The following is a 25,808-nucleotide window of genomic DNA, read 5'->3' as shown; positions in this document are numbered from 1 at the left end:
CACACACATACAGAAAAATACAAGACTAACTTTCCCCACAATATTTAATTTATACTCTTACTGTAACTATATGCAACTTCTGAAGACAGGTTAAGGGGGACAAGTCACTGGTTAGAGCAAATAAGTAGTTTGGTCCAATATTATCTTAATGTAATGGTTTTTCGCTCCCTCCCTTTTGTGTGACGACACAGTATGACATACAACACATGCACAGTCATCCACCTGTCAACAAACAGGAAGACACCACTCAGACGGACGTGTGTATACCCAGAGGGTAACCAACCCCACACACAACTGATAAGGCTATGATACAGCTATGCAGCATAAATGGTCAACACTGCTGATCCTAAAGTGAGCACCATATACACATTGGAATATAAAAACCACTAGGAACCAAGCACACACGGGTTAGTTACAAGGTGCTGTTCCATGGCTATACATCAGCACAGGAAAGACTATTTACATTACTTGGAAAACAGCTGCAACAAAGAGTTTATTGCCAATGCCCTTTATAAACTTCTCTCCTAGTTAACATAGATGCTGTGCTCACTCTCTGTGAACCACACATCTTGTTTCTGGCCCTTTGTAAGATCCCTGCTCAAGAATTTCAAGCAAATATGTTCTATGGCTTCACCCACACATCTGTTCTCGAAGCTTTCGATATAAACATCACAATGAACTAGAGCCATAGCTGAAAGCATCAGTAGCTAGCCTAGTCTAGAAAGGAAAGGGTTTAAGTATCATTTCTACTTAGTATAGTCAGGTATACTGGGAAGGTCAGAGTTCTGAGGAAAATACATTAACCCTAAGGTAGCAGAGTCAGTGTACTGAAGAAAGTGACTGGCCTGTGCCCTGCCCACCCTGAATTGCATGGCCAGCTTCACCTCAGCTGCCACTCAGAGCCAGGACAGGAAGCTGCAGAGTATGGGGAAGGCCCTGGGCCCAGGGCACCTCTCTCACTGAGGTCACTGGATGCTTCTTTCAATACCCCTAGGGCACAGTATGAGCAGAACAGCATCTGGCTCCCCCCAAAATTAGCCATCTACAACCATTTCATCCTTAAGAGAAAACACTGAAGGTGATTATCTCGTTGGAAGTAGTCTTAGTAAAGGAAGAGGACAAGCAAGAATTCTGATTATCGTTTGGCAGGAAGGCAAAGTTGAAAACACGTGGAAGAGACCATGTGTGACACACAGGAAGGGGGCAGTCATGGAGTGCTCTGCATGCCCCTGTGCGGCCCACCTGAGCACTACCCTCCCATGGGTAGTGTCTCATCAGCTGATGTTCACAGCCGAGCCAAATGCTGCAATGGAATGGAAGAGACCGATCTAACTACCGAAGTCCTGAAAAGCAAACCCCAGTCAATTCTGCTGATTTTGTGGAGTTTTGGCTTTGCTATCTGTGTGCATCTGCTTCTGCACCAGGCCCTCTCGTCCCTCTCTGCACATGGCTTTGAAGGAAACACTGCAGTGTGTCCTACAGGGAAACTTACACAGAGCCTCTTTTTGTTCTGCCAGATACACACTCTGTAAGAGTCAGGACATGAACTCAGCTCATCACATTAAAAAGATTGTCTGCTTATAGTTCTACAGGGGAGGCTGCCTCACAAATCTAAGTAGCTGATCTTACCTAGTACAAAAAAGAAAACCTGTCAGTGAAATTTTAAGAGCCCCAACTTTTTTTCATACTATAGCTTAAGACAAATGGGCGTGGGGATGCTCAAACGGTGGTTCTAAGGTCTGAGTGCACAGGCCTTGGATGGCTGGTGGCGCCTCTTACTCCATCCCAGACCTGTAGGCATCACGTTATTGCTTTGGTTCTGTCTCAGGCACCAATGTGCCCCAGAGCATGGAGTTTCCCTATCACAGGAGGTCAGGACAAGAATTTTGATTTCACAAGGAAACAAAAACGGTTTTCCCCTCTCTAGGTTAAGTGCAGAACATCACGTTTCTAAGTGCTCCATTTATGTTAGAATCCAGATAATACAATTTAATCCTGCTCATCCACATTAAAGTTATGAATGTAAAAATCACACAGTAGACTTTTCAGCTGGAAAAGAAAAGCAGCTTCTAGCAGCATGCACAAAGCCCATGCATTGTCACGTTGTTGGAACAAATGGAAAGGTAATAAATAACTGCCCAGCACATCCATTTTAAATGGAAATCAGATGACGTGGCAGCAGCTGGCCTGGCTGGAGGCACACAGCAGCCCCTCCTTAGGGTTCCGCTGGATGTTCACAGAGATGGTCTTTTCGCACAGAGGTAGCTGGAGCACGTTGTTCCTCAGGTTCTTGCTCGTTACTCGGTCCAGTTCCGAGTTGGGACCCGTGGTTCCCGGAGTGCTGATGCACATCTTCCATGTGGACTTCTCCTGCACCTTCACGCTGGAGAACAAGGCCTTCTGCGGGTCCAGAATGTACTTGGCGCCATGCAGCTGCGAACCCAGGCACAGGCTCACCAGTTTGAGGCTCTGCACCAGTTCGCCTGCGCTCCGCGGGGCGGCTGAGGCCGAACAGGCCGGGGAAGAGCAGGCTGGGGCCGAGCCGGGACCTGCACAGCGCCTGGCAGACCCTGCAGTGCCCGAGGGGGTTCCACCCGCGCCCCCCGCCGGGCCGCCTCCGCCCGCGCCCCTCTCTCCTGTGGCCGGGTCCGAGCCCCCACCGCCACTGGGCTTGCTCTGGCCCCCACCATCGCCCTCGCTGCCCGGCGGCCCCTCGCTGCTGTCGCGCCGGTGCCAGGAGTAGGTGAAGCCGCTGTCCTTGTCCAGCCGCCGCCGGCTCTCTGAGTCATCGTCGCTGGTCTCGGAGCTGCTGCAGCTGGAGCCGCGACCCTGACTTTTCCTACGGTGGTAGCGCTTGTGCACTGTGCCCGGGGACGCGATGTTCATCTTCAGCCGGCTCAGCTTGGGCGGCAGGTTCTCGTCCATGTCGAACTCGTCGTCAGACTCGCCCTCCTCAAAGATCTGGTTGAGCACCGGCGCGCTCTTGCGCGATGTCAGGCGGTTGGTGACCGAGGGCTTGCGGCGCAGCACCACCTGCGCAGACAGGGACACTGGCTTCTTGTCCTCCTCGTCCTCCTCCTCGTCCTCCTCCACCCTGAACAGGCACTTGCGGCCACTGGCTGCGGGCTTCAGGCTTGCAGGAGGCACGCTGGACAGTGCCGGTCCGGCCAGCTCTGGCAGGTCGTCCTTCTTAGCTGGGTCACACAGTCCTTTGCTCCTGTGGCCATTGAGGACACTGTCAGCAGCCCGGGCAGGAGACTGTGGGACGGTGGTGTGGGACAGAGGAGTAGCCGTGAGGTCATCCTCCAGGTCCTGCGGTACATCGATTTTGGTTGGCCACGACTGCCTGTGTAACAGATTGGAGAAAGAAAGGTCATGTAGCCACTGGCATGTGCTGGGGAGGGTCACTGTAAAAACTTAACTTGGGTGCTGGGGAGACAGATGCTCAGTGGGTAAAGCATTTGCTTCACAAGGGTAAGGATGGGACCTGAGATCTCAGAACCCACAGAGCCTGAGCTGGTAGTGTAGGTCCTAATCCCAGGCTCCTAGGAAATGGGAGATGGAGACAGAATCCCCGGACTCCTGGGCCAGCCCCCCTGGCTAATGCAGCAGCTATCAAGCAACTTCTGCAGCCTCTGGCCCTACAGACCTGCATACTGTGGAGCTTGCCCACAATGGACAAACACCTTGCAAGGCCCTGAGTAGATGAGGTGTTGAGAGCCCTGTGAACTGCAGCCAGTCAGTGGAAGAGCAGGTGCAGCACTTGGGAGGGTGCAAGTCTGTTCTTCCTTCTCCACCAGCTTAAAGCAAAACCCACTCAAGGGCCATACCCCGAAATTGGCTTGATAAGTACTGGAAGGCACTTTCTCAACCAGGCCTTCCCCAGCCAGTGACTGTTTAATGTGAGAAAAATCACACTGACTGTTAGTTTGTATTTCCTGATCATATCGCAATACCCAATGTGGTGTCAGGTGAGTAGCTACTCAAAACTTGGACAGCAGACTAGCAATCTTTAGTGCCCCCATCTTAAAGAGAAGAAAGGCTGCTAATACAAATTATAAATGAATGAGATTGATGGGGGAATTCACAGGGGAGTGCTGACTCACAGCCAGTCACTGCCCTGAGAGCCTTCAGGATGAATTTTCTGAAACTCAAAACACAAAGGAGGCATTGTGAGTAGGCCCCCTGCAGATGAAGAAACCAAGGCAGACACCCACAGTCATACAGGCTTGAGGATATGAGTTATGACAGCCCGGGATGGTGACTGCTATCCCCTAGGGCAGGTGTCATTCCACCAAACAAGAAGCCCTGAGAGTCAACTCCAGTGAAAACTGCCAGTGACACCTGCACAGCCCAATCTAAGGACTCCAGGCATGTTACTTTGCTTACCCTCTCCCCACAGCCCTGGAGAGCTTTCATACTAACAGGCTCATCTTAGAGATTAAATGGCTCCATCAGCTGAGAAATTAACTAGCTCTGAAATCCTAAGATAAAATCAGAGAACAAAAATGCCTCATTTCTTGGGGGTTGGGGAGGTTGCTGGAAAGATGGCTCAGTGGTTAAGAGCTCTGGCTATTCTTGCAGAGAATCTGGGTTCAGTTCCTGGCACCCACACTGTGGCTGTCTGCAACTCCAGTTCCCAACATCCTCTTCTGGCCTCTATGGGCACTGCCATGCAGATGCACTTACATGCATGTAGGCAAAACAATCATACACATAAAATAAAAATAAAATTTCTTTAAAAAGTCCCATTTTAGACCACATACTGGGACACAAAACAAACCTCAACAAATACAAAAGCTGTACATAATTCCTTGTATTCTATAAGACTACAACACAATAAAACTAAAAAATCAGCAGCAAAAGAAGCTCTGGCAACTGCACGGAACTCACGGAGGTTAAACAGTGCACTCCTGAGTGGGTCAGAGAGGAGATCAAGAAAGAAATAAAAGTATTCCTGGAACTAAATTAAAATGATAGCACAGCAAAACCTCTGGGACACATTAAAAGCAGTCCTAGGAAGGAAATACATAGCTCTAAGTGCCTACATTAAAAAAAAAATCAGAAAAAGCCCAAATAAATTACTTAATGGTACAATTCAAGAATTTGGAAAAGCAGAAACAAACCATACCCAAACCAAACAGACGAGAAGAAATAATAGTCTGAGTAGAAATCAATGAAATATAAACAAAGAAAACAATATAAGGAATCTTTGCAAAGATAAGTTAGACAAACCCTTAGCCCAGCTAACCAAAAGAAAGAAAGAACAAATCCAAATCAACAAAATTAGAGACAAAGGGGGAAACATCACAATAGACATCAAAAATATCTAGAACATTTTAAGGGAATACTTTAAAAACCTATACTCTATTAAATGGGAAAATCTGAAAGAAATCAATGAATTTCTAAATTCAATGGATCCACCAAAGTTAAACCAAGAAGAGATCAACAGCTTAGACAGACCCATAAACAAATAAGGAAATCGAAATAGTAATACAAAGCCTCGAACTAAAAAAGGCCCAGGTCCAGATGAATTCACAGGAGAATTTTACCAGATCTACAACCAACACTTCTCAAATTATTAAAAAGATAGAGGCAGAGAGAGAACCCCAAAACTCCTTCTATGAAGTCAGAACCACTTTAATACCCAAACCAGGCAAAGACAAAACAAAATAAGAAAGCTACAGACCCACATCCCTAATGAATATAGATGCAAAAATTCTCAACAAAACATTCCCAAACTGCATAGCAACACACATCAAAAAGATCATCCATCACGATCAAGTTGTCTTTAGAATGCAGGGATGGTTCAGTAAGTCAATAATAAATCATAAAAACTGACTTAAAGTCAAAAATCATATCATCTTGAGATGAAGAAAAGGTCTCTGACAAAATCTAACATGCATTTATAATAAAAGTCCTAGAGTAAATTGGACTCGAGGGAACATGCCTCAACATAATTAAAGAAATTCACAGTCAACATCATTCTAAATGGAGAAAACCTGGAAGCATTCCCATTAAAATCAGGAAGCAGAAAAGGGTGTCCACTATTTCCACTCCTTTTCAATACAGTGCTTGAAACTCTTGCTAAAGCAGTAAGACAAGAGAAGAAAATTAAAGGAGTACTTATTGGAAAAGAGGTCAAGTTATCTGCATTTGCAGACAGTATGAAAAGAGATCCCCAAAATTCTACCAGAAAGCTTCTAGAAATGATCAACACTTTCAGCAAAGTGGCAGATCACAAAATCAATTCACAAAAATCAGTAGCCTTCCTATATACCATTAACAAGCAATCAGAGAAAGAGTTTATGGAAACATTCCCATTCACATTAGCCTCAAAAAAAAAAAAAAAAAACAACCAAAGAGAAAGAAATCTAAGAATAAGCCTAACCAAAGATATTAAAGACTTCTACAATGAAGATTTTAAATCTTTGAAGAGATTGAGGAAGACACAAGGATATGGAAAAACCTCCCATGCTCATGGATTAGTAGAATTAATATTATAAAAATGATGCTATTAAAATCAATTTATAGATTCAATGCAATCCCAATCTAAATCCCCATGACTTTTTCACAGAATTAGAAAAAAACTATCCTAAAATTCATGTGGAATCACAAAAGACCTCAAATACCCAATGTGCTGGATAGCTTTACTGTCAACTTGACACACCTGGGTTGAGGGAGCCTCAACTGGGGAATTGCCTTCATTGGACTGGCCTGTGGCCATGTCCATGGGGCACCTTCTTGATTGTTGAGTGATGTGGGAGGGCCCAGCCCACTGTGGGTGGTGCCATCCCTGGGGAGGTGGGCCTGTGTTGCATATGAAAGCAGGCTGAATAGGGGCCAGAGGAGCAAGCCAGTAAGTAGCATTCCTCCATCACCTGTGGTCCAGCTCCTGCCTCCAGGTTCCTTCCCTGAGTTCCTACCTTGGGCTCCCAGATAAACTGTGACCTGGGATATGTAAGCTAAATAAACCCCTTCCTCCCCAAGTTGGTATTGGTCAGAGTGTTTTGTCACAGCAGTGGAGAAACAAACTAGAACACCCAAAATGGTCCTGAGCACAAAGAGCAAGTCTGGGGATTGGGTGGGGGGGTTACCATACCAGATTTCAAAATATATTACAGAGCTATAGTCATAAAAACAGTATGGCATTGACATAAACAGACATGTAGATCAATGGAACACAACAGAAGACGTGAACATTGAGTACATACAATTTCAGTCAGCTGATATTTGACAAAGGTGCCAAGAACATACACTGGAGAAAAGACAGCATCTTCAACAAATGGTGATGGCAAAACTGAATCTCCATGTGTAGAAGAATGAAATTACACCCTTATCTATCACCCTGAACAAAAGTCAACTCCAAAAGGTTCAAAGACTTCAATGTGAAACCTGAAACACCAAAACTGTTAAAGGAAAACATAACCGGTACCCTACAAGATATAGGTGTAGGAAAGGACTAGACATCAGTTGCTCAGGAATTAAGGTCAACAATTGACAAGTGGACCTCATTAAACTAAAAAGCTTCTGTACACAGCAAAGGAAACAACCAATCGAATGAAGACCAAGCCCACTGAGTGGAGAAAGTCTTCACCAGCTACACATCTGATAGAGGATTAATATCCAGAATATACAAAGAATGCAAAAAACAAAGAATCAAGAAAACAAACAACCCAATTAAAAAATGGGCTATGAATCTGAACAGAGAGCTTTCAAAAGAAATTAAAATGGCTAAGAAACACCTTAAAAAGTGTTCAACATCCTTAGTAATTAGAGAACTGCAAATAAATCAAAACCACTTTAAGGTTTCACCTCACCCCAGTCAGACTGGCTAAGATCAAGAGAACAAATGGCACGAAATGCTGGCGAGGATGCGGGGAAGGGGAACGCTCATCCACTGCTGGTGGGGCTGCACACTCATGCAGCCACTATGGAAAGCAGTATAGAGAGCTCAAAAAACTAAAAATAAATCTACCATATAAACCAGTTACACCACTCCTTGGCATATACCCAAAGAACTCATCCTGCTGCAGAGACACTTGTACATCCATGTTTGTTGGTGCTCTTTTCACAATAGCTAAGAGATGGAAACAACCTAAGAGTCCCTTGACTAATGAATGGATAAGGAAAATGTGCTACATTTACACAATGGAGTTCTACTCAGTGGTTCCAAAAACAAAATCATGAAATGGATGGAACTAGAAACTGTTTTATTAAATGAAGTAACACAGACTCATTTATGATGTGATGTTTGTATGTCCTTTCTCATTTGTGGATCTTAGCTCCAAATCCTTATATACAAGTATACCTCTCATCATTCATTAAAGCAGCTTCTTTTTGCTACAGATGGAGACTATGATAGAGTTCCACAACTGGACAAATGCACAGAGTAAGTGTCTTCGAGATGCCTAGCCCTAAGTGACACATCTACAATGAACCTCTACACCTGAGGCTCAGGGAACATAGTGGAATAGGGGGCAGAGAGAATATTAATGCATCTCTCAACTCTCACCAGTGAAGCTTCCTCATGTAACAGACGGTGATTAACACAGAAGGCCACAAAAGGTCAAAATGTAGAGAATAAGAGACTGCAGAGTGTGTGCCCCTGGATAGGACTCCCATATTAAACCTCTGCCACCCAGGGCTTCAAGGTTCATTGAGGAAGAGGAGAGTGGGAAAACTGTAAGAGCCAGGAGTGGTGAAAGACCACAAGGAAACAGATTTTGCAGGTTGCTGGGAACCTGCTCATATGAACTTACAGCAATGGTGACATCATGCACAAGATACATGCAAACTTAAACCAGACAAAAAACCCAGCTTAGAAGTAGGGAAATGGGGAAGAAGCCCCAACCCTCACTGAGGAGCTATTGACAACTGATCAGTGCTGGGAGAGGGTGAATTGGTCTTCTTTCAGGGAGTGATGCTAGGTAGGTTGACCAGGATCCAGTGGATGAACTCATACCAGGGGACATTTGGGGACACAAAACTTGATTCCATAGGCCTTAGCATATATGACAGAATGCATGAAATCTGGTGCGGGGGGACGTTGGGGGTGCAGATAAGGAAAGGGGTCTAAATATGATTAAGATGAATGGTATGAAATGGTGCAGATAAGGAAAGGGGTCTAAATATGATTAAGATGAATGGTATGAAATGCACAAGAATTCAATTAAAAATAGAAAAAAAGCCCCATTTAAAAAAATCACTTCAGATAATGATAAAGGAAAATTCAGCATTGCTCTTGGGATGAAATCTTGATGAAAATAATGTGTCTGGGAATGAAATCTTGAAGAAAATAATGTGTCAATACATGTCAGATTTGGAAAATCACCAGCAGTCACTCTGGCTTGAGGTAGCTTTCTCCAGTGTGTCCTCTGGGCCAGGCAACAGCCATGGACACTCTGTCCACTAAGCATAAGCCTTAAGGTACCCAGTGACAGGAACCACCCTCTCTTGCACATAGAGAAGCCTGATGTAGTAGATGTCATCACTAGTCTCCTCACCTACCCCAACCCCTCAATTACACAGCATTAACAAAGGTTTCACTATTTTGAAGCATTAACTTACTAAAATCATGAAGATGTTTTTCTCACCTAAACTGGGCCTTGATGCTGCTGGGGCTCGCAGACCTCGTCTGTACCTCTTTCTCTTGCTTTTCTCTCAGGATCCTCTCTGCAAGCAGGAAGTAAGTGGCGGTGATATGGTTATACCTGTTGGTTTCCAGAGCTCTGAGGAGACAAAGCAAGAGAAAATGTAAGCCACACAGATGGGTTTGGATTTTATAAGACTGATTTTTAAAAAGTGCAGCCTAGGGCTAGAGGTGGCTTAGCAGTTAAGAGTACTGGATGTTTTTATAGAGGGTCTGGGTTCAATGCCCAGTACCCACATGGCAATTAACATCTGTAACTCCACTTCCAGGGGATCCGATGCCCTCTTCTGACCTCTACAGACACTGCATGACATGGGTACACTTACATACCTGTAGGCAATCTACTCATGCATGTAAAATGAAAATAAATAAATACAGTTATTTTTTAAAGTGTACCCTAATGAGACCCAATGACTGGGAAGTTGTAACATCAGGCAAAACTGTAAACTGCTGAAGAAAAAAACCCAAAGTTACTTAGGTTACTGCTGAAATTCTAAAAGGCAACAGAACAAAAATGTTCAGTTTGGTGAAAAAAGTTCAACTGCTGAGAAAGTTGGACTGGTGTTAGCAAGAAATGGGTCTGTGATCTAGGGGCCAGCCCGGGCAAGAACGAGCAGTTCAGCCCACTGAAACCAGTGCAGCTGAGAGCATATCCTTGCCCTCTCCTCTGAGTGAAAGCAGTGCTCCTCTTCATCCACTGAAAAGCAATGTTCAAGAGCACTGTCTGGCAGGTAGGTGGCTAGGTGCTAGGATACCACAGCCTCACCTATCTCCTGCAGCTGGCAGTCCTGGGGCATCCCAGAATACTTCAGAAAATCAAGAAGACACAGAGACATGTAACTCTGGTTTGGGGGGGCCTCTGGCACTACTGCAGTATACACTAGAAATGGTTCAGAGATGTTCTATGATGGGCAAAGGGCACAGGGCACGGTGATGGGTCAGAGAGGCCTCAGGTGAAACTCAGAGAAAGCAACTTCTCACAAGTGAGTTCTAGAGAAAGCAGCTGCCTGTGTTTGCGAGACAGACTGTAAGGCACTACACTCAGGAACTTCCCTCAAAATAAGCAGCTTCTCAGAACGCCAGCCACTGGTAAGAAGTGGGACTGGCTGGGAGCTGGACTTGGGCTCCAGCTACATGCTGGCTGGGCAGCTAGTCAACCTATGGATTTGTGTCCAGGTATACAAAGTGCACAGCTCCATGCAGCACCATAGCAGACAAGCAGGGTTTTTTTGGTCTTTTTGACACCACCACTACAGACACCACCCTTCACAGACACCAGAAATCCCGCCAGGTATTGAACTCACAGAGATCCACCTGCCTCTGCCTCCTGAGTGCTGGGATTACAGCCATGCGCCATCATGCCCGGCTGACAAGCAGGTATTTACTCCAGAATGTAAAGCTACTTTCTACACATCCCTATGTGTCTGTGCAGAAATAGCAGTGTCCTGCACCCATTCAGGTTGTTTTAGGGGCTGAGCAACAACCTCTAAAGACACTTAATACACCTGGAATCTTGTTGAAAACTGTATAAGCAAAATTACAAGCCTGGCCTTCTTTTTTCGCTAAAGTTTTCTTTCTAGTGCACTAAATCTGCTCTACAGCAGTGTATCCTTTCTACAGACACCACCCTTCCCAGACACCAGAAATCCCGCCAGGTATACCTGGCAAAAGGTAACACATGTGAGGTCTACAAGTCCAGCCTGCAGCCTCTTCCTCCCCAGATCATTCCTGGGTGAGGTACCAGGGCCAAACCAGAGTGGCTGACCCAAGGGAACCTCTTTCTTGCTTCCCGGAGTAGGGTGGCAAGTGTTTCATTAAACACATGTCACGCTGATTTTCATCTATGGAAACACTCTGCTATTTTCTCAACCTCTTACAAAAGTGACTTGCCACTCAGAGCAGTGGCACGGCACCACACTTGGCATCAACTGAGGTTACTATCGTGGCTCCAGTCTGATAGATATCATAAACAACTGAGTAGCATGCAGGTTCCAGGCTGCTGAAGTAGAGGGCCCAAGGAACAGTAAATACTTTAGGCTGGGTGGCTTACATGGGCACTCTTGTGATCTCTCAGCCATGGTAAACACAATGCAGCCATCGGCAAGATGTAAAAAAATGGTCCCACTGAAACCATATTTATCAACACCACCTGGCAAGGGCTTATCTGTCCACTAGAATAAAAACAAAGCAAAATTCAAAAATTTATGTGCTAAGCCCTAGGCCAGGAGTGTTGGAGTGAAATGATCCAATGGCTGTCAAACAGGAACTTAACTGTGTTACAGTTTGAATGTGAAATGCCCCTGACAGGCTCACATATTTAACATCTGATCCTCGTCTTCCTTACTTTCCTTAAAGTGCTTCTTGTCAAGTATGTGGTCATAGCAACAAATAAAGTAATTAATACAATCTGTTACACTGTCTTAAGGCTATGGAGAGTAAAGAGAGCCCATTCTAAGATTCCTAGCCCTGTGTCCCCATACTGACAAACATGGACATACTCTACGATGGCATCTCGGTCTGCAATGTCCCCAAGCACCATGCGCTGGATGATGCTGTTGTGCTCCTCTTCTGAGAGGTTCTTATAGGACACAAGGGGGATGTTGTACTTAGTGGCTGGTGAAGGGTCCACTCCCTGGAGCCAAGGGTGGTTTTCAATCTCTTCCAAAGAGGCCCTCCTCTTCGGATCTCTCTGCAACATCCGTGTGATTAGGCTGTAAACAAAGGTAGCCCATTATTAAAGCAAACTGCTTTCAGGAGTTAGTAATGATCGATGTCACCAGTAAGAACTGCTTCCTATATATTCATGAAAAATTTCATTAGGTTCACTAGTGGAGGCAAATGAGACCGATGAGAATCTGTTGCCACCACATTCACAAAGTAAAATACTACAGCCTCCCAGATGTATGATGAGGAAACAGAGCTCCTTGTCAGTTAGAATTAACTTGAAGTATCAGTCTCAGCTCTTAAGGTTACACACTGGTGGTTTGAATGAGACTGTCGCCCATAGGTTCCAAGCATTTGAACATTTTGTCCCCACTTGATGGCACTGTTTTGAGAGGTCTTAGAAGGTGTGGCCATGCATGCTGGAGGAAGCACGTCACTGGGGGCAAGCTTAGAGAGTTCTTAAGCTTTGCCAGATCTCCAGTACTCTGCTTCCTTTGCCTGCTTGAAATTCTGCTCCAGCCACCTCTACCGCCATGCCTCCCTGCCACGATGGACTCTTGCCCCTTTGGAACCATAAGCTAAATAAACTGTTACTAAGTTCCCTTGGTCATGGTGTTTCTATCACAGCAACAGAAAAGCAACTAATACACACACTGAGTTACATGCAGGCTTAGCAGTATACCAGACATAGTACAAGTCAACTTTTTTCACAAGAATGAATGAGTCTCTTGATGAACATAATTAAAATACCATGTAATAAATTTTCAGGAATATATTTTCAAGACATTGTGTTGGCAAAATAAATAAATGAAGAATACTTGTTAACTAAAAACAGAGTGGAAGCAGGGTTCTGAGGGGACAAACGACAGAGTTGGTAGCCTGACTGCTCCTGTTTCTGTTTTGAAGTACACTGGGTTCATGTAACAGAATACAATGGGTAGCGGCTGCTGATGGCGGAACAAAAAAAGCTCTTGCAAAGAGCAAAGGTGCTCAGCACCTGAAGAAAAACAAAGAAATCCACCTCTCAGAAGAGGGCAGGAAGGAAGCCTGCTTGCCTCAACCCTGGCTGTGGATGTTGATCTGGGTGGATTGTGACACCTCACACAATTTGTGCTTCATATTAATATCTGTGTGGTACACGTGGTGAAGTGGCTTTATCTAGATGCATTCCTGGACAACTAGCAGATAAGACACAAATCTTTTCTATAGGAAAATACCTTAACGCAGTCATTAAAGAATTTTTAATGATGATACCAAAAGAAAAAAAAAAAAAAAACCCAAAAACCCCAAACCCAAAGGTTGAAATTCTCAAACACAGAATAAGTATGTTTAACACATGAACAAGAAGCTTGAAAATATTATCAGGGAACAATATGCAAATTATTTTATGCAATCTTGAGGAAAAAAATAAAAATGAAAAAAAATCAATGGACAAAATTAGCTAAAAACATCAATGGACAAAATTAAAAAATTAAACATGAGAAATCATGAACTGATAGGAATTCATGAAAGATAAAGGTAAGGAAAATAGCCTTATATCTGCAAACTAAGATAGAAAACTAATCAGAGTGAAAAGTAAGAATGACAGAGAGCATCTAACAGACATCAAATCAATTCTAGAAGGAAATGAGAAAACAGAGAAGAAAGTCTACTTGAGAAGTAACGGCTGAGAAGTCTCCAAATTCAGAAAGAACACAAACATGAGACAGGCGTGTAGGATGCTCTAACACAAAAGATCTGAGGAAAAGGCAACACTGCAGGAGGAGCTGTAAGATGGACAGCTGACTTCTCCATGACAACAGTGCATGTTAGAAAACAGTGAAAGGACAGCTTCCATAAGCTGAGAGAAAGCAACTGCAATCCAGAGCACCCCATAGAGACTGCCCTTCAAGAACACATGTGACATAAAGACATTGTCCAGTAAAACTGAGAAAGCTAATCACCAACAGATGTGCATTAAAAGAAAATCTAAAGGATGTAATTTTAGCAGAAGATTGTTAATCCCAACCAAGAGAGTTAGCAACATTTGTGTCAAACATCTCAACGACATTGACAATTTTTGACTATATAAAATATTATTTAATTTGTGGAGTTAAAAACAATCACTAAAATATTAAATGACAGTAAAATGTTCTCAGGATTTTTAAATGTTCTATAAGACAATAAAAATAAATGTTAAATATAGATTTTTATCAAATTAAGCATATAAGCATGCATGGCTATATTAAAATAAGTTTAAAAATCACTAAAATAATAGACTGCAATTTTGCAGCTAGTTAAGATAGAAGAGATTCAAATGAGGGGAAAAGAAAAATCTCTTATCAACCTCACAGAAGGATAGGGTAAAAATTCAAAATCTGAAACAGTAGGCCAAATAAAAAGCACCCCTATCTACAGATGTGGCATCAACAGATCTATATCTATCAGTGACCGCAATATATGTAAATGGAATGAGTGACACAATTAAAAACACAGAGATGATCAGATGAAATTCAAAGCAGTTCCAAATACAGGCTGATAAAAAAGGAGTACTTCAGACTAGGACAGTCAAAGTTCTCAAGTAAAAGGATGGAAAGCTGTCTCAAACACTGATGAAAAGAAAGCAGGTGTAATTCCCTATATTAAACATTACAGATTGAACCTAAAGCAAAAGGCATTACTATTGATACCTCTTTGATATAAACTGATACAAAGGTTTAATTCATCAGGAAAGCATAATAGTTTTCAACTTACTTGCATCTAATAACTTTATCTCAAAACACTCAAAGCAAAAATGGACAGACTATAACAATAAAGCCACCATCATAATGGAAGACTATCTCAGTAATTAAATCAAGAAGCGAAAAAAAAAAAAAAAAACTCAGAAAGGATGCAAATAATTTTGAGCAGTATAACTAATGAGTTTTACCTTAAAGATGTATATAGACCTCTAAGCTCAACTTGAAAATATAATCTTTCAAGAACAAAAATATTGTTAACAATTAACCCTATCATAGACTGTAAGCAAGTCTCAACAATTTAAAAAAAGACATGGTAACATGTAGGTTGTATTATTTGACTATAATACAATTAACTTAGAAATCAACAGCAAAAAGCTAATTATAAAAAATGCTGTGTACTTGGAAACAAACAAAAAAGAACCCTCTAAACAACGCATGCATCAAATAATACTTAAAACTGAATAACAAAAAGACAAATTCAATGGGATAAAGCTAATCTGATACCAGGAAGCAATTTATAGGCCTAAATATCCTAACAGTAAAGGAAATTCAGTGAGCTGAATAAGATAAGAACAGAATCAGCCCCTGGGTGTAGGTAGAAAGAAATAACAAAGACAAGAGGAAAGACAGAAAGTGTAATAGTAAATTAAAGCTAGAAGCGAGTCCAAAAGACCAACAGAAACAACAGTCCTCTGGGAAGACTGGTTAAAACAAAAGAAGAGAAAGTAAAGTGTCTTCTAAATCCCTTTGGGAAGAAAACACAAGGCAACTCCTAAGATCTTAGGAACTGCTCTGCTTCTTAGCTGACCACTGAGTACACGCATGTTCATTTCATCCCTTGTACGGTTTTTGAATGAGTGACTTGATCTGCTTTGTTTTTTTTCACTGGGGGCAGAAAAGAGAATCTTGAGTTACAAACATCTAACCTGCACTTGTACACCTGCTCCCTGGGGAAGAGTCAGAGCAAGAGATGAAATCACCATCATCAGCAGTAGCACAGAGGCCTCCAGAGTGCTACAGTCTAAGCTATAAGCTTTACATTATCAACTCATTTAAATTTCACAACAGCCCTATAATGTACAATCTACCACTCTCACATCTACAGCAGAGAAGCCAGTATTTGAATCCAGAGAGTTTAATATCCAAATTGGGGCTCCACTTGGAGAAACAGCCTCTCTACTGTATTTCTTCCTATTCAGCTATGGGAAAACTCAAAACATTGTTTATGCAGAAAAAGTTTTTAACTGGTAACTATAATCTCAGATGCTTCATTAAAAAATAGTATTTATATCAATGAAAGACAGACTTTAAATAGTCCTGTTCCATTACTGCATTTCTCAGTATAGAAATGAGAGTACCACGTGATACTAGAAACTGCAATAGGCCACCGGCACTCACTCCTCTGTGCTGCTTATCACGGTCACATAGCAAACCACAGGTCTTAGTCTACAGGGAGGGAGCGTGAGGAGCATTATAAGATGCTATGATTGAGACTGGTACTATCATGAGACACCCTATGATGACATGTTCATGGTCTTCAAGAACTGAAGTTCCCTAACTCTTCTCTGGAACATAACACAATTCCAAGTGGTCTTGCCTTTTGCTGCTGCACAGAAAGGTGGCTTCCAGGGCTGTGTCTCAGCTGCCAAGGTAACCACTACTTCTGGAGGCTGAAGAGGTCTAATGGATTTCCGGACAAGAGTACATAAGAAATAAGCAAGTACATTTCGTACTCTACTCTTAATTTTCTTTTTGGTCTTTTTGAGATAGGGTCTCCCTGTAGCCCCAGTTGGCCTGGAACTCACTATATAGACCAGGCTGGCCTCAATCTCACAGAGATCTAATCTCTCAACCGTCACCTCCCGAGTGCTGGGATTAAAGATGTGTGCCACCATGCCCAGCTTACTCTTAAATTTCTTATCAAATACTGATGGCTACCTCCACTCCCCTCAATAACAAGAGAAATATTAAACTCATGAATTAAAATGAACTCAGGTCTTTGGTTGTTGAAGACACCTCAACTATTGCTAACGTGTTAATAAATGACAATTTCTGCTTTAAGGTCTCCACAGACTTTTTTACTTACTCTTTGCACTCCTTGGACACGTGGGGTGGCACTGTGTACTTGCAGTCCATGATCATGGTCAGTGTCTCGCTGTCATTGGCCTCCTGGAAGGGTGGCTGCCCACACACCAGCATGAAGAGGATCACTCCCAGACTCCATATGTCTACAAACCAAAGATAATTTTTTAAATACCGGACTAGTTAGAAAACCAAAACCATTAAGAAAAGTAAAGGTAGGCTAACAATAGTATTTTACCCTCAGAAAGGCAGAGGGGGACAGCCTTGTACACTGAAACAAGTGCCAGTCTCAGGGGAGAGGGAAACCCCATTGCACACCACACCAGAGATAAAACTAAGATATGAAAACTTTGAGACTGAAAAAGGATTTTACCTGAGGTCACATTTACCCTATTGTTCTTTTTTTTTTCTTTTCTTTTCTTTTTGGTCCTTTTGAGACAGGGTCTCCCTGTAGCCCCGGCTGTCCTGGAATTTACTACACAGACCAGGCTGACCTTGAATTCACAAAGATTCGCCTGCCTCTGCCTCCCAAGTGGGACTAAAGGTGTGCGCCACCATGCCAGGCTATCCCCGTTGTTCTTAACCTCACTCTCAGTGCCCAACAAATCATAAGAGCTACAGATGAGAACCCTGCAACTCAGAGACAACACAACAAAAACCCGGACTAGGCATACCACTTCACAGAGCAGAACTGGGTTTACCACTATACAGGGCAGAACCAGGACCCACAGTGTAAGCAACCAGGAAGCATACTCCAGCTTACCAACAGTGGCAACTGCTCAATAGAGGCCTTAAAATGTGGAAAAGGAGTTTCTTGTCATTAACATAGCACAGCCAAGGCTAGGCAAGCTTCTGTCTGATGGGCTCCTGCAGTAATTGGGGTCTGAGGACCCACAACAATAAACAACCTCTTGTCTAAATTAAAACAAAACAAAACAAAGAAACAAGCAAAGAAACAAACAAAACAAAATAAGGGGCTGGAGAAATGGCTCTGTGATGAAGAACTCTTGAAGATGACCAAGTTTGTTTCTCAGCACCCATCCTGGGCGACTCACAACTATTTACTCCAGCTCCAGGGGATCTGATGCCCTCTTCTGGCCTCCATAGGCATTACAGTCACATGCACATAGTCACACACAGCCACAATTTAACATAAAGATAAATCTTAAACCCATCAACTAGACAGAAAAAAGATGGTTTTTTTGGGTGAATTTTTTTCAGATTAAGAAAAGGATTTAAGAAGGGGATCACAAATTAGTTCATTCTAGAAATGAAAATATGTATGTGATAATATAAGCATTCATAAAACAAAAAGTTCAGGCAGCTTTGCAGACACACAGTCACACAGCCTTAGAGAACTGCAGAAGCCTGACAGCCTGCCACGCCACCACAGCAGTTAACATGATAAATCCATGGAAGTCTAAAGCAACTGAAAAAAAAAACACAACAACCCAATTTCTAAGCTAGGAAATTAAAATTTGTTGATAAAATATCATTTCCATGGTTCAAACTAAACAAGGAAGGCAACAAAAGCAGGAACCAAAATTTGTCCCTGGTATGACTATGTATAATAGTAAAATACTGTGGGTGGGCTAATGGCAACCAATAAAACACCAGAAAAAAATACTAAAATTCAAACACGTATGTGGCTCATTCAGTCCAGTCGCTTAGTTCCACAGTGTCTGACCCAGCTTGCTGAATGCATGAACAATCTGATGAACTGGGCCAGGGCAGTGACCTGCTTCAGGAGCCCAGCCTATCCACTAGCTGCCTTGACCTTGGACTTGAGAGGGCTATACTAACTCAAATCAAACTTCAGTAATGACAGCCAATCACACTTATTCTGTAGAGCTGGTGAGAAGAATTTAAGCCTCTATTCCAGTCATACCTCACAAAGGTTTTCTTTAAAGGAAATGTATGTAGTTGATGTTAAACTCTCTTTGTACAACTATGGAATTTGGTGGTTTTTGTTTTGTTTTGTTTCCTTGACAATACTGGGGATTGAACCTAGGGTCTTATGCATTCCAGGCAAGTGTCGGTGATGTGCTATTTCTGGTCACCTGCCCCAACTTCCAAGCTGCCAGTGTGAACAAGTGGCAATCATAATTATTTTTCCTTTACTGCACTGCATGTTGTTTGTGATTTTTATATTCTAGAATTTCACTGTAAAATAAATCTCACCTTTCCACTGACACCCATGAGGCAAGAATGAAATGTTCCAAGTTCTTATTTATAATAAATATTTGGCTATTTCCTTTCCACTAAAGAAAAGGGAGACTTTAAATGACTTAGAACAAAAATACATATGCATTAAAAACCTAGGCAATTAAAACAAAAACTCCTTTTACTGTTCAAATACTGACAATGTTTAATTCTGCCACCACCCTTAACCAGCAACATATATGGCATTTGACAGACAACAGCCTTAGGACAACCCAGCTCTCCCAAGACTTCAGCTACATAGTTCCCCTGCCATCTCCCACCACTAGATGCACAAACTCCTTTGTGCTCTCTCTGCTGTTCAGAGCTGACATCTGCCAGATCAATGGCACAAAGGCCACGTTCTAAAAACCAGTATACAATATAAATAACTAGCAAGCACCAAAAATTATTATTTGTATAAAGAACACGTTCTTTTTCTGTTAGATATTAACCTTATAAACAAGAAGTCCAGTTATTTGGAAATATTCTCTTTGAGGTCATTTACTCAAGCAAATTAATACATTCTATTTGTTATGAAGTGACATATGATTAGAAGAGTGAAAAACCAGAAAAGCAGCATAAACACAGGCAGTTTGTGGCTAGGGCTTAAATAATTTTTCAAAATAGAAACACTTAAAAAGTTTAAGAACTTAGAAATACAATCTCTATCAAGTAATTTACAAAAATTTGAAGCACTTCAACTAGAACCCCACGGTAACACCAAGAAAGTCTCACAAAAGAGGAAAGCGACACGCTATTATCTTAGTAACAATTCATTTCAATGCTGTGAATAGCTTTAGTGTCAACTTGAAAAACCTGGATTGAGGGAGCCTCAATTATGGAATTATCTCCAATGGACTGGCCTGTGGCCATGTTTGTGGGGCATCTTCTTGACTGTTGAGTGATGTAGGAGGGCCCAGCCCACTGTAGGTGGTGCCATCTCTGGGCAGGTGGGCCTATGTTGCATAAGAAAGCAAGCTAAGCATGGGCCAGGGGAGCAAGCCAGTAAGCAGAGTTCCATGGATGGCCTGTGCTCCAGCTCCCACCTCCAGGTTCCTGCCCTGAGTTCCTACTTTGGGCTCCTTAATGAACTGTGACCTGGGAGATGTAAGACAAAATAAACCCTTTCTCCCCCAAGTTGGTATTGGTCAGAGTATTTTGTCACAGCAATGAAGAAACAAACTAGAACAAGTTCCTATTTTATTTTTTCATTAAATTATTTATTTTTTATTTTATTTTTATGTGTATGAGTATGTTGTCTGCATGTATGTAACTGTATCCATGTCATGCAATGCCTGCAGAGGTCAGAAGAGGGCACTGGATTCCCTGGAACTGGAGTTATGGACAGCTGTTAACCACATGTGGGTGCTGTGAACTGAACGGAGGTGCTCTCCAAGAGCCGCCAGTGCTCTTAACAGTTGAGCCTTCTCTCCAGCCTCCAATGAAAAATTTTAATAGAAATATAAATTCCCAAGTCATAGATTCTACCCCAGACCTGAGATGCCAGTGCTACAGAGGAGCCACCAAATTATGCACGGGGCTGGGGCAGCGGTGGGAACAGAGAACAGACTGCACATTATCCTCATTAAAAATACAAGTGGGCCTGGTCCTCAGAAGCCCTCTGGGCCTGGTCCTGCCCTCACCTTCCTTTGCTTCCTGGGCTGCACAGCCTCCAGTGTCCTGGTGCCAGCACCTTTCCAGGTAAGTCCAGTGTGCCCAGTGCACCTTGACTCCCCCAGCCTCTTTCACCCTCCCAGCTCCCCCACCTCTCTCTCCTCCTAGCCTGGGTACAGGCCCATTTCTTGTCTTAGCACCCCAGACACCAGGGCTAATCTCTTGGCCCAGAGCCACCACTGCTTCCTGATCCTTTGCATCTAGACCAATCCAGTTCCTCCTTACAGTCCCCAGGAGCCCTCTGGGCCTGGTCCCACCCACACCTCCCTTTATTTCCCTGGGCTGCAGAGCCTCCAGGGGTTCTGGTGCCAGCACCTTTCCAGGGTAAGTCCAGTGTGCCCACTGCATCCTGACTCCCCCAGCCTCTTTCACCCTCCCAGCTCCCCTGCCACTCTCTCCTCCTAGCCTGGGTACAGGCCCATTTCTTGTCTCGGTACCCCAGACACTGTGGTCCCACCCACACCTCCCTTTATTTCCCTGGGCTGCAGAGCCTCCAGGGGTTCTGGTGCCAGCACCTTTCCAGGGTAAGTCCAGTGTGCCCACTGCATCCTGACTCCCCCAGCCTCTTTCACCCTCCCAGCTCCCCTGCCACTCTCTCCTCCTAGCCTGGGTACAGGCCCATTTCTTGTCTCGGTACCCCAGACACTGGGGCTAACCTCTCCACCCAGAGCCACCACTACTTCCTGATCCTTTGCATCCAGACCAACCCAGTTCCTCCCAGTAGTCCCCAAAGAGCCCTTGGGGCCTCTTCCTGCCTCACCTCCCTTTGCATACCTGGGTGGCACAGCCACCAGCTTCCTGAGACCAGCATCTTTCCTGGGCCCAGCTCCCAGGCTAGCCCAGCCCCCAAATTCCTGAGGGCAGCATCTTTCCTGGAGGGACCCGGACCTTAGGAGAAAGCCTTGAGCCTCTACTCACCTGGGCCTCTGTGGGAACTCCTGAAGACAAAAGCAATTAGGCCACTCCAATATAAAATTAAAAGAGAGAACATGAAGCCTAGAAAAACCAGCTTTTCATGCCCAACAAGTAAACAACAAAGGCACATAAAGTTTACAAAAAGAAACAGATCTAAACTCAACAAAGAAAGGCTTGAATCTCACACAAGAATCAGAAACTACAAAAGAAATTCACATGCTTCTTCTAATCATGTAGTTATTAAAATATTTTTAAATGATAAAAAATAATTCTTCAAAGCATAAAAATTTGCTCCTTAATAATTTCACTGCCAGTGGTGGCCGCTCCTCTGTTCTTGTGGGTGCCACTCCTTCATTCTCACAGGCATCAAGGCTGCTCCTCCACTTGCCCTGTGCTGAGGCCGCTCTTCTGCCTGCCCTGGGCTGAGGCCGCTCTTCTACTAGAGATCCGCCTGCCTCTGCCTCCCAAGTGCTGGGATTAAAGGCGTGCACCACCATGCCCAGTGAAATGCAGATCTTTTTTAAAGGTTAAAACCTCATTTAATTTTATGTCTTATAGGGTTTATACTGAGTACAATATTGTATAACTGTAATCAACTGTAAATCTAAAAATTTAGAGCCAATTTTGAAAGAGATGCATTTTAGCTCAGGAAAATGTTATTGAGTATGTCAATGCTATTGTAATGAAATGCTTCTTCTAAGTATGTGGTTATTAAATAAATAATTTAAAAAAGAATGTAAACAGAAATTAAAAAATGACAGGATTCAATAAACATCTTTTATTAATGACTTTAAATATCAACGGACTGAACTCCCCAGTCAAAAGACACAGACTAGCTGAATGGATTAAGAAACAAAACCCATCTTTTTGTTGTCTGCAAGAAAATCATCTCACTTTCAAGGACAGGCACTACCTTAAGGTGAAAGGATGGAAAAAATATATACTAAGCGAATGGTACTACGAAAAAAGCAGGCGTTGCAATTCTAATATCTGATAAAATAGACTTTAAACTAAAACTAATCAGAAGAGACAAAGAGGGCTACTTCATTCTGATCAAAGGAACAATAAACCAAGAAGATATTACAATCATGAACATATATTCACCAAACTCTGGTGCACCCAACTTCATAAAAACAGTACTACAGGACTTTAAGACCCAGATTAATCCCAACTCATTAATAGTAGGGGACTTCAATACCCCATTGTCGCCATTAGATAGGTCAACAGGGCAGAGAGTTAACAGAGAGACATCTGAATTAAATAATACCATATATCAAATGGATCTAACAGGCATCTACCGAATATTCCACTCAAGCACCAAAGAATATACTTTCTATTCAGTGCCCCATGGAACCTTCTCCAAAATCGACCATATACTGGGGCACAAAAAAACCCTCAATAAATACAAAAAGACTGAAATAATTCCATGCATTCCAACAGACCACAATGCAAAAAGGCTTAAAATCAACACCAGAAGAAACCCCAGTAACCACATAAACACATGGGCATTAACAACACACTCCTGAATGATGAAAGGGTCAAAGGAGAAATTAAGAAAGAAATAAAGTATTCATAGAACTAAATGAAAAGGACAATACAACACAACAAAACCTCTGGGACACATTAAAAGAAGTCCTTAGAGGGAAGTTTATAGCTCTAAGTGCCTACATTAAAAAATCAGAACACAAATAAATGACTTAACATTGCAACTGAAGACACTTGAAAAGCAACAACAAATGAAACCCAAACCCAGAAGACAAGAAGAAATAACAAAAATCAGAGCAGAAATTAATGAAATAGAAACAAAGAAAATAATACAAAGAATCAACGAATCCAAGAGCTGGTTCTTTGAGAAGATAAACAAGATTGATGGACTGATAGCCCAGTCAACCAAAAGAAAGAAAGAGCACCTCCAAATCAACAAAATCAGAGATGAAAGGGGAAACATCACAACAGACACCAAAGAGATCCAGAACATTATGAGGGCATACTTTAAAAACCTATATGCTACTAAATTTGAAAACCTGAAAGGAATGGGTGGGTACCCAAAAGCATGGGAACCACCAAAACTAAACTAAGAAGAGATTAACAGCTTAAACAGACCAATAACACATACAGAAATTGAAACAGTAATACAAAACCTCCTGACTAAAAAAACCCCAGGACCAGATGGATTTACAGAATTGTACCAGACATTTAAAGAGGATCTACATCCAACACTACTTAATTTATTCAGAAGGATAAAAATGGAGGGAGAACTTCCAAATTCCTTCTCCCAGCCAGCATCACTCTAATACCAAAACCAGGTAAAGATACAACCAAAAAAGAAAATTATAGACCCATATCCTTAATGAACACAGATGTAAAAATTCTCAACAAAATATGGCAAACCGCATACAGACACATCAAAAAGATCGTCCACCATGATCAAGTTGGCTTTATTCCAGAGATGCAGGGATGGTTCAATACACATAAGTCAATAAATAAATGTCAATTTATTTAAGTCAATACATAAGTCAATAAATGTCACAAACCATATAAATGGGCTCAAAGACAAGAACCACACGGTCATCTCAATAGATGCAGAGAAGGCCTTTGACAAAATTCAACATGCATTTATGTTCAAAATCCTAGAGGGAATTGGACTGGAGGGAACATACCGACATAATTAAAGCCATCTATAACAAACTCACAGCCAACATCATTCTAAATGGAGAAAAACTGGAAGCATTCCCATTGAAATCAGGAACCAGACAAGGCTGTCCACTATCTCCACTCCACTTTAACATAGTACTTGAAACTCTTGCAAGAGCAATAAGACAAGAGAAGGAAATTAAAGGAGTAATAATTGGAAAAGAAGAGATCAAATTATCCCTTTTTGCAGATAATATAAGAGACGCCAAAAATTCCACCAGAAAATGCCTAGAAATTAACACGTTCAGTAAAGTGGCAGATTATAAAATTAATATACAAAAATCTGTAGCCTTTTTATATACCAACAAAGATCAATTTACAAGAATTAGTCGCCTTTCTATATACCAATAACAAAAATCAGAGAAAGAGTTCATGGAAACACTTCCATTCACTATAGACTCAAAATATATATGGAAATAAACCTGACCAAAGACATTAAAGACCTCTAAAATGAAAATTTTAAATCTTTGAAGAAAGAAATTGAGGAAGACAGCAGAAGATGGAAGGACCTCCCATGCTCATGGATTGGAGGAATTAATATTGTGTGTGCCAATCAAAATCCCCACGGCATTTTTCAAAGAACTGGAAACAATAATCCTAAGATTCATAGGGAAGCAAAAAAGACCTCAGATAGCCAAAGCAACCCTGAGTATTAAGAGCAATGCTGGGGGGATTAGTATACCAGATATTAAACTGTATTACAGAGCTACAGTCATAAAAACAATATGGTACTGGCACAAAAATAGACCCATAGATCAATGGAACAAGACTGAATATCCAAATATGAGTACATTCAATTTCAGCCACCTGATATTTGACAAAGGGGCCAAGAACACTCACTGGAGGAAAGACAGCATGCTCAGCAAATGGTACGGGCAAAACTGGATCTCCACCTATAGAAGAATAAAGTTAAACCCCTTTCTTTCACCCTGCACAAAAGTCAGTTCCAAATGGCTCAAAGACCTCAATGTAAAGCCTGAAACTCTGAAACTATTAGAAGAAAACATTGAGAAAAACCTACAAGATATAGGCATAAGAAAGGAATTTCTAAACCGGACATCAATTGCTCAGGAATCAAGGTCAAGAATTAACAAATGGGACCTCATTAAACTAAAAAGCTTCTGTACATCAAAGGAGACAACCAAGGAAGCAAACAGAAAACCCACAGAATGGGAGAAAATCTTCACCAGCGACACATCCGACAG

At 42.4% G+C, this 25,808-nt stretch overlaps 1 protein-coding gene across 5 annotated transcripts in view; it reads right to left on the bottom strand.

Annotated features, from left to right (window-relative positions):
- Positions 1-6: 6 nt before the first annotated feature.
- Positions 7-25,808, bottom strand: part of Snrk (SNF related kinase) — a 61,088-nt gene continuing 35,286 nt past the window's right edge. For all 5 annotated transcript variants that reach the window (XM_008849482.3, XM_008849481.3, XM_029554270.1 and 2 more), the window contains exons 4-7: positions 17,123-17,264; positions 12,151-12,363; positions 9,597-9,731; positions 7-3,346 (exon numbers count right to left, since the gene is read on the bottom strand). In XM_008849482.3, coding sequence (XP_008847704.2) covers positions 2,164-3,346; positions 9,597-9,731; positions 12,151-12,363; positions 17,123-17,264 — 1,673 coding nt within the window. In that variant the 3' untranslated portion in view covers positions 7-2,163. The remainder of the gene's footprint in view (positions 3,347-9,596; positions 9,732-12,150; positions 12,364-17,122; positions 17,265-25,808) is intronic.

This window comes from Nannospalax galili, unplaced genomic scaffold (assembly GCF_000622305.1).
Source record: "Nannospalax galili isolate Female #2095 unplaced genomic scaffold, S.galili_v1.0 scaffold443, whole genome shotgun sequence".
NCBI lineage: Eukaryota > Metazoa > Chordata > Mammalia > Rodentia > Spalacidae > Nannospalax > Nannospalax galili.
The sequence above is the reverse complement of the archived record's forward strand: the minus strand, read 5'-3'. Positions and strand labels throughout refer to the sequence as shown.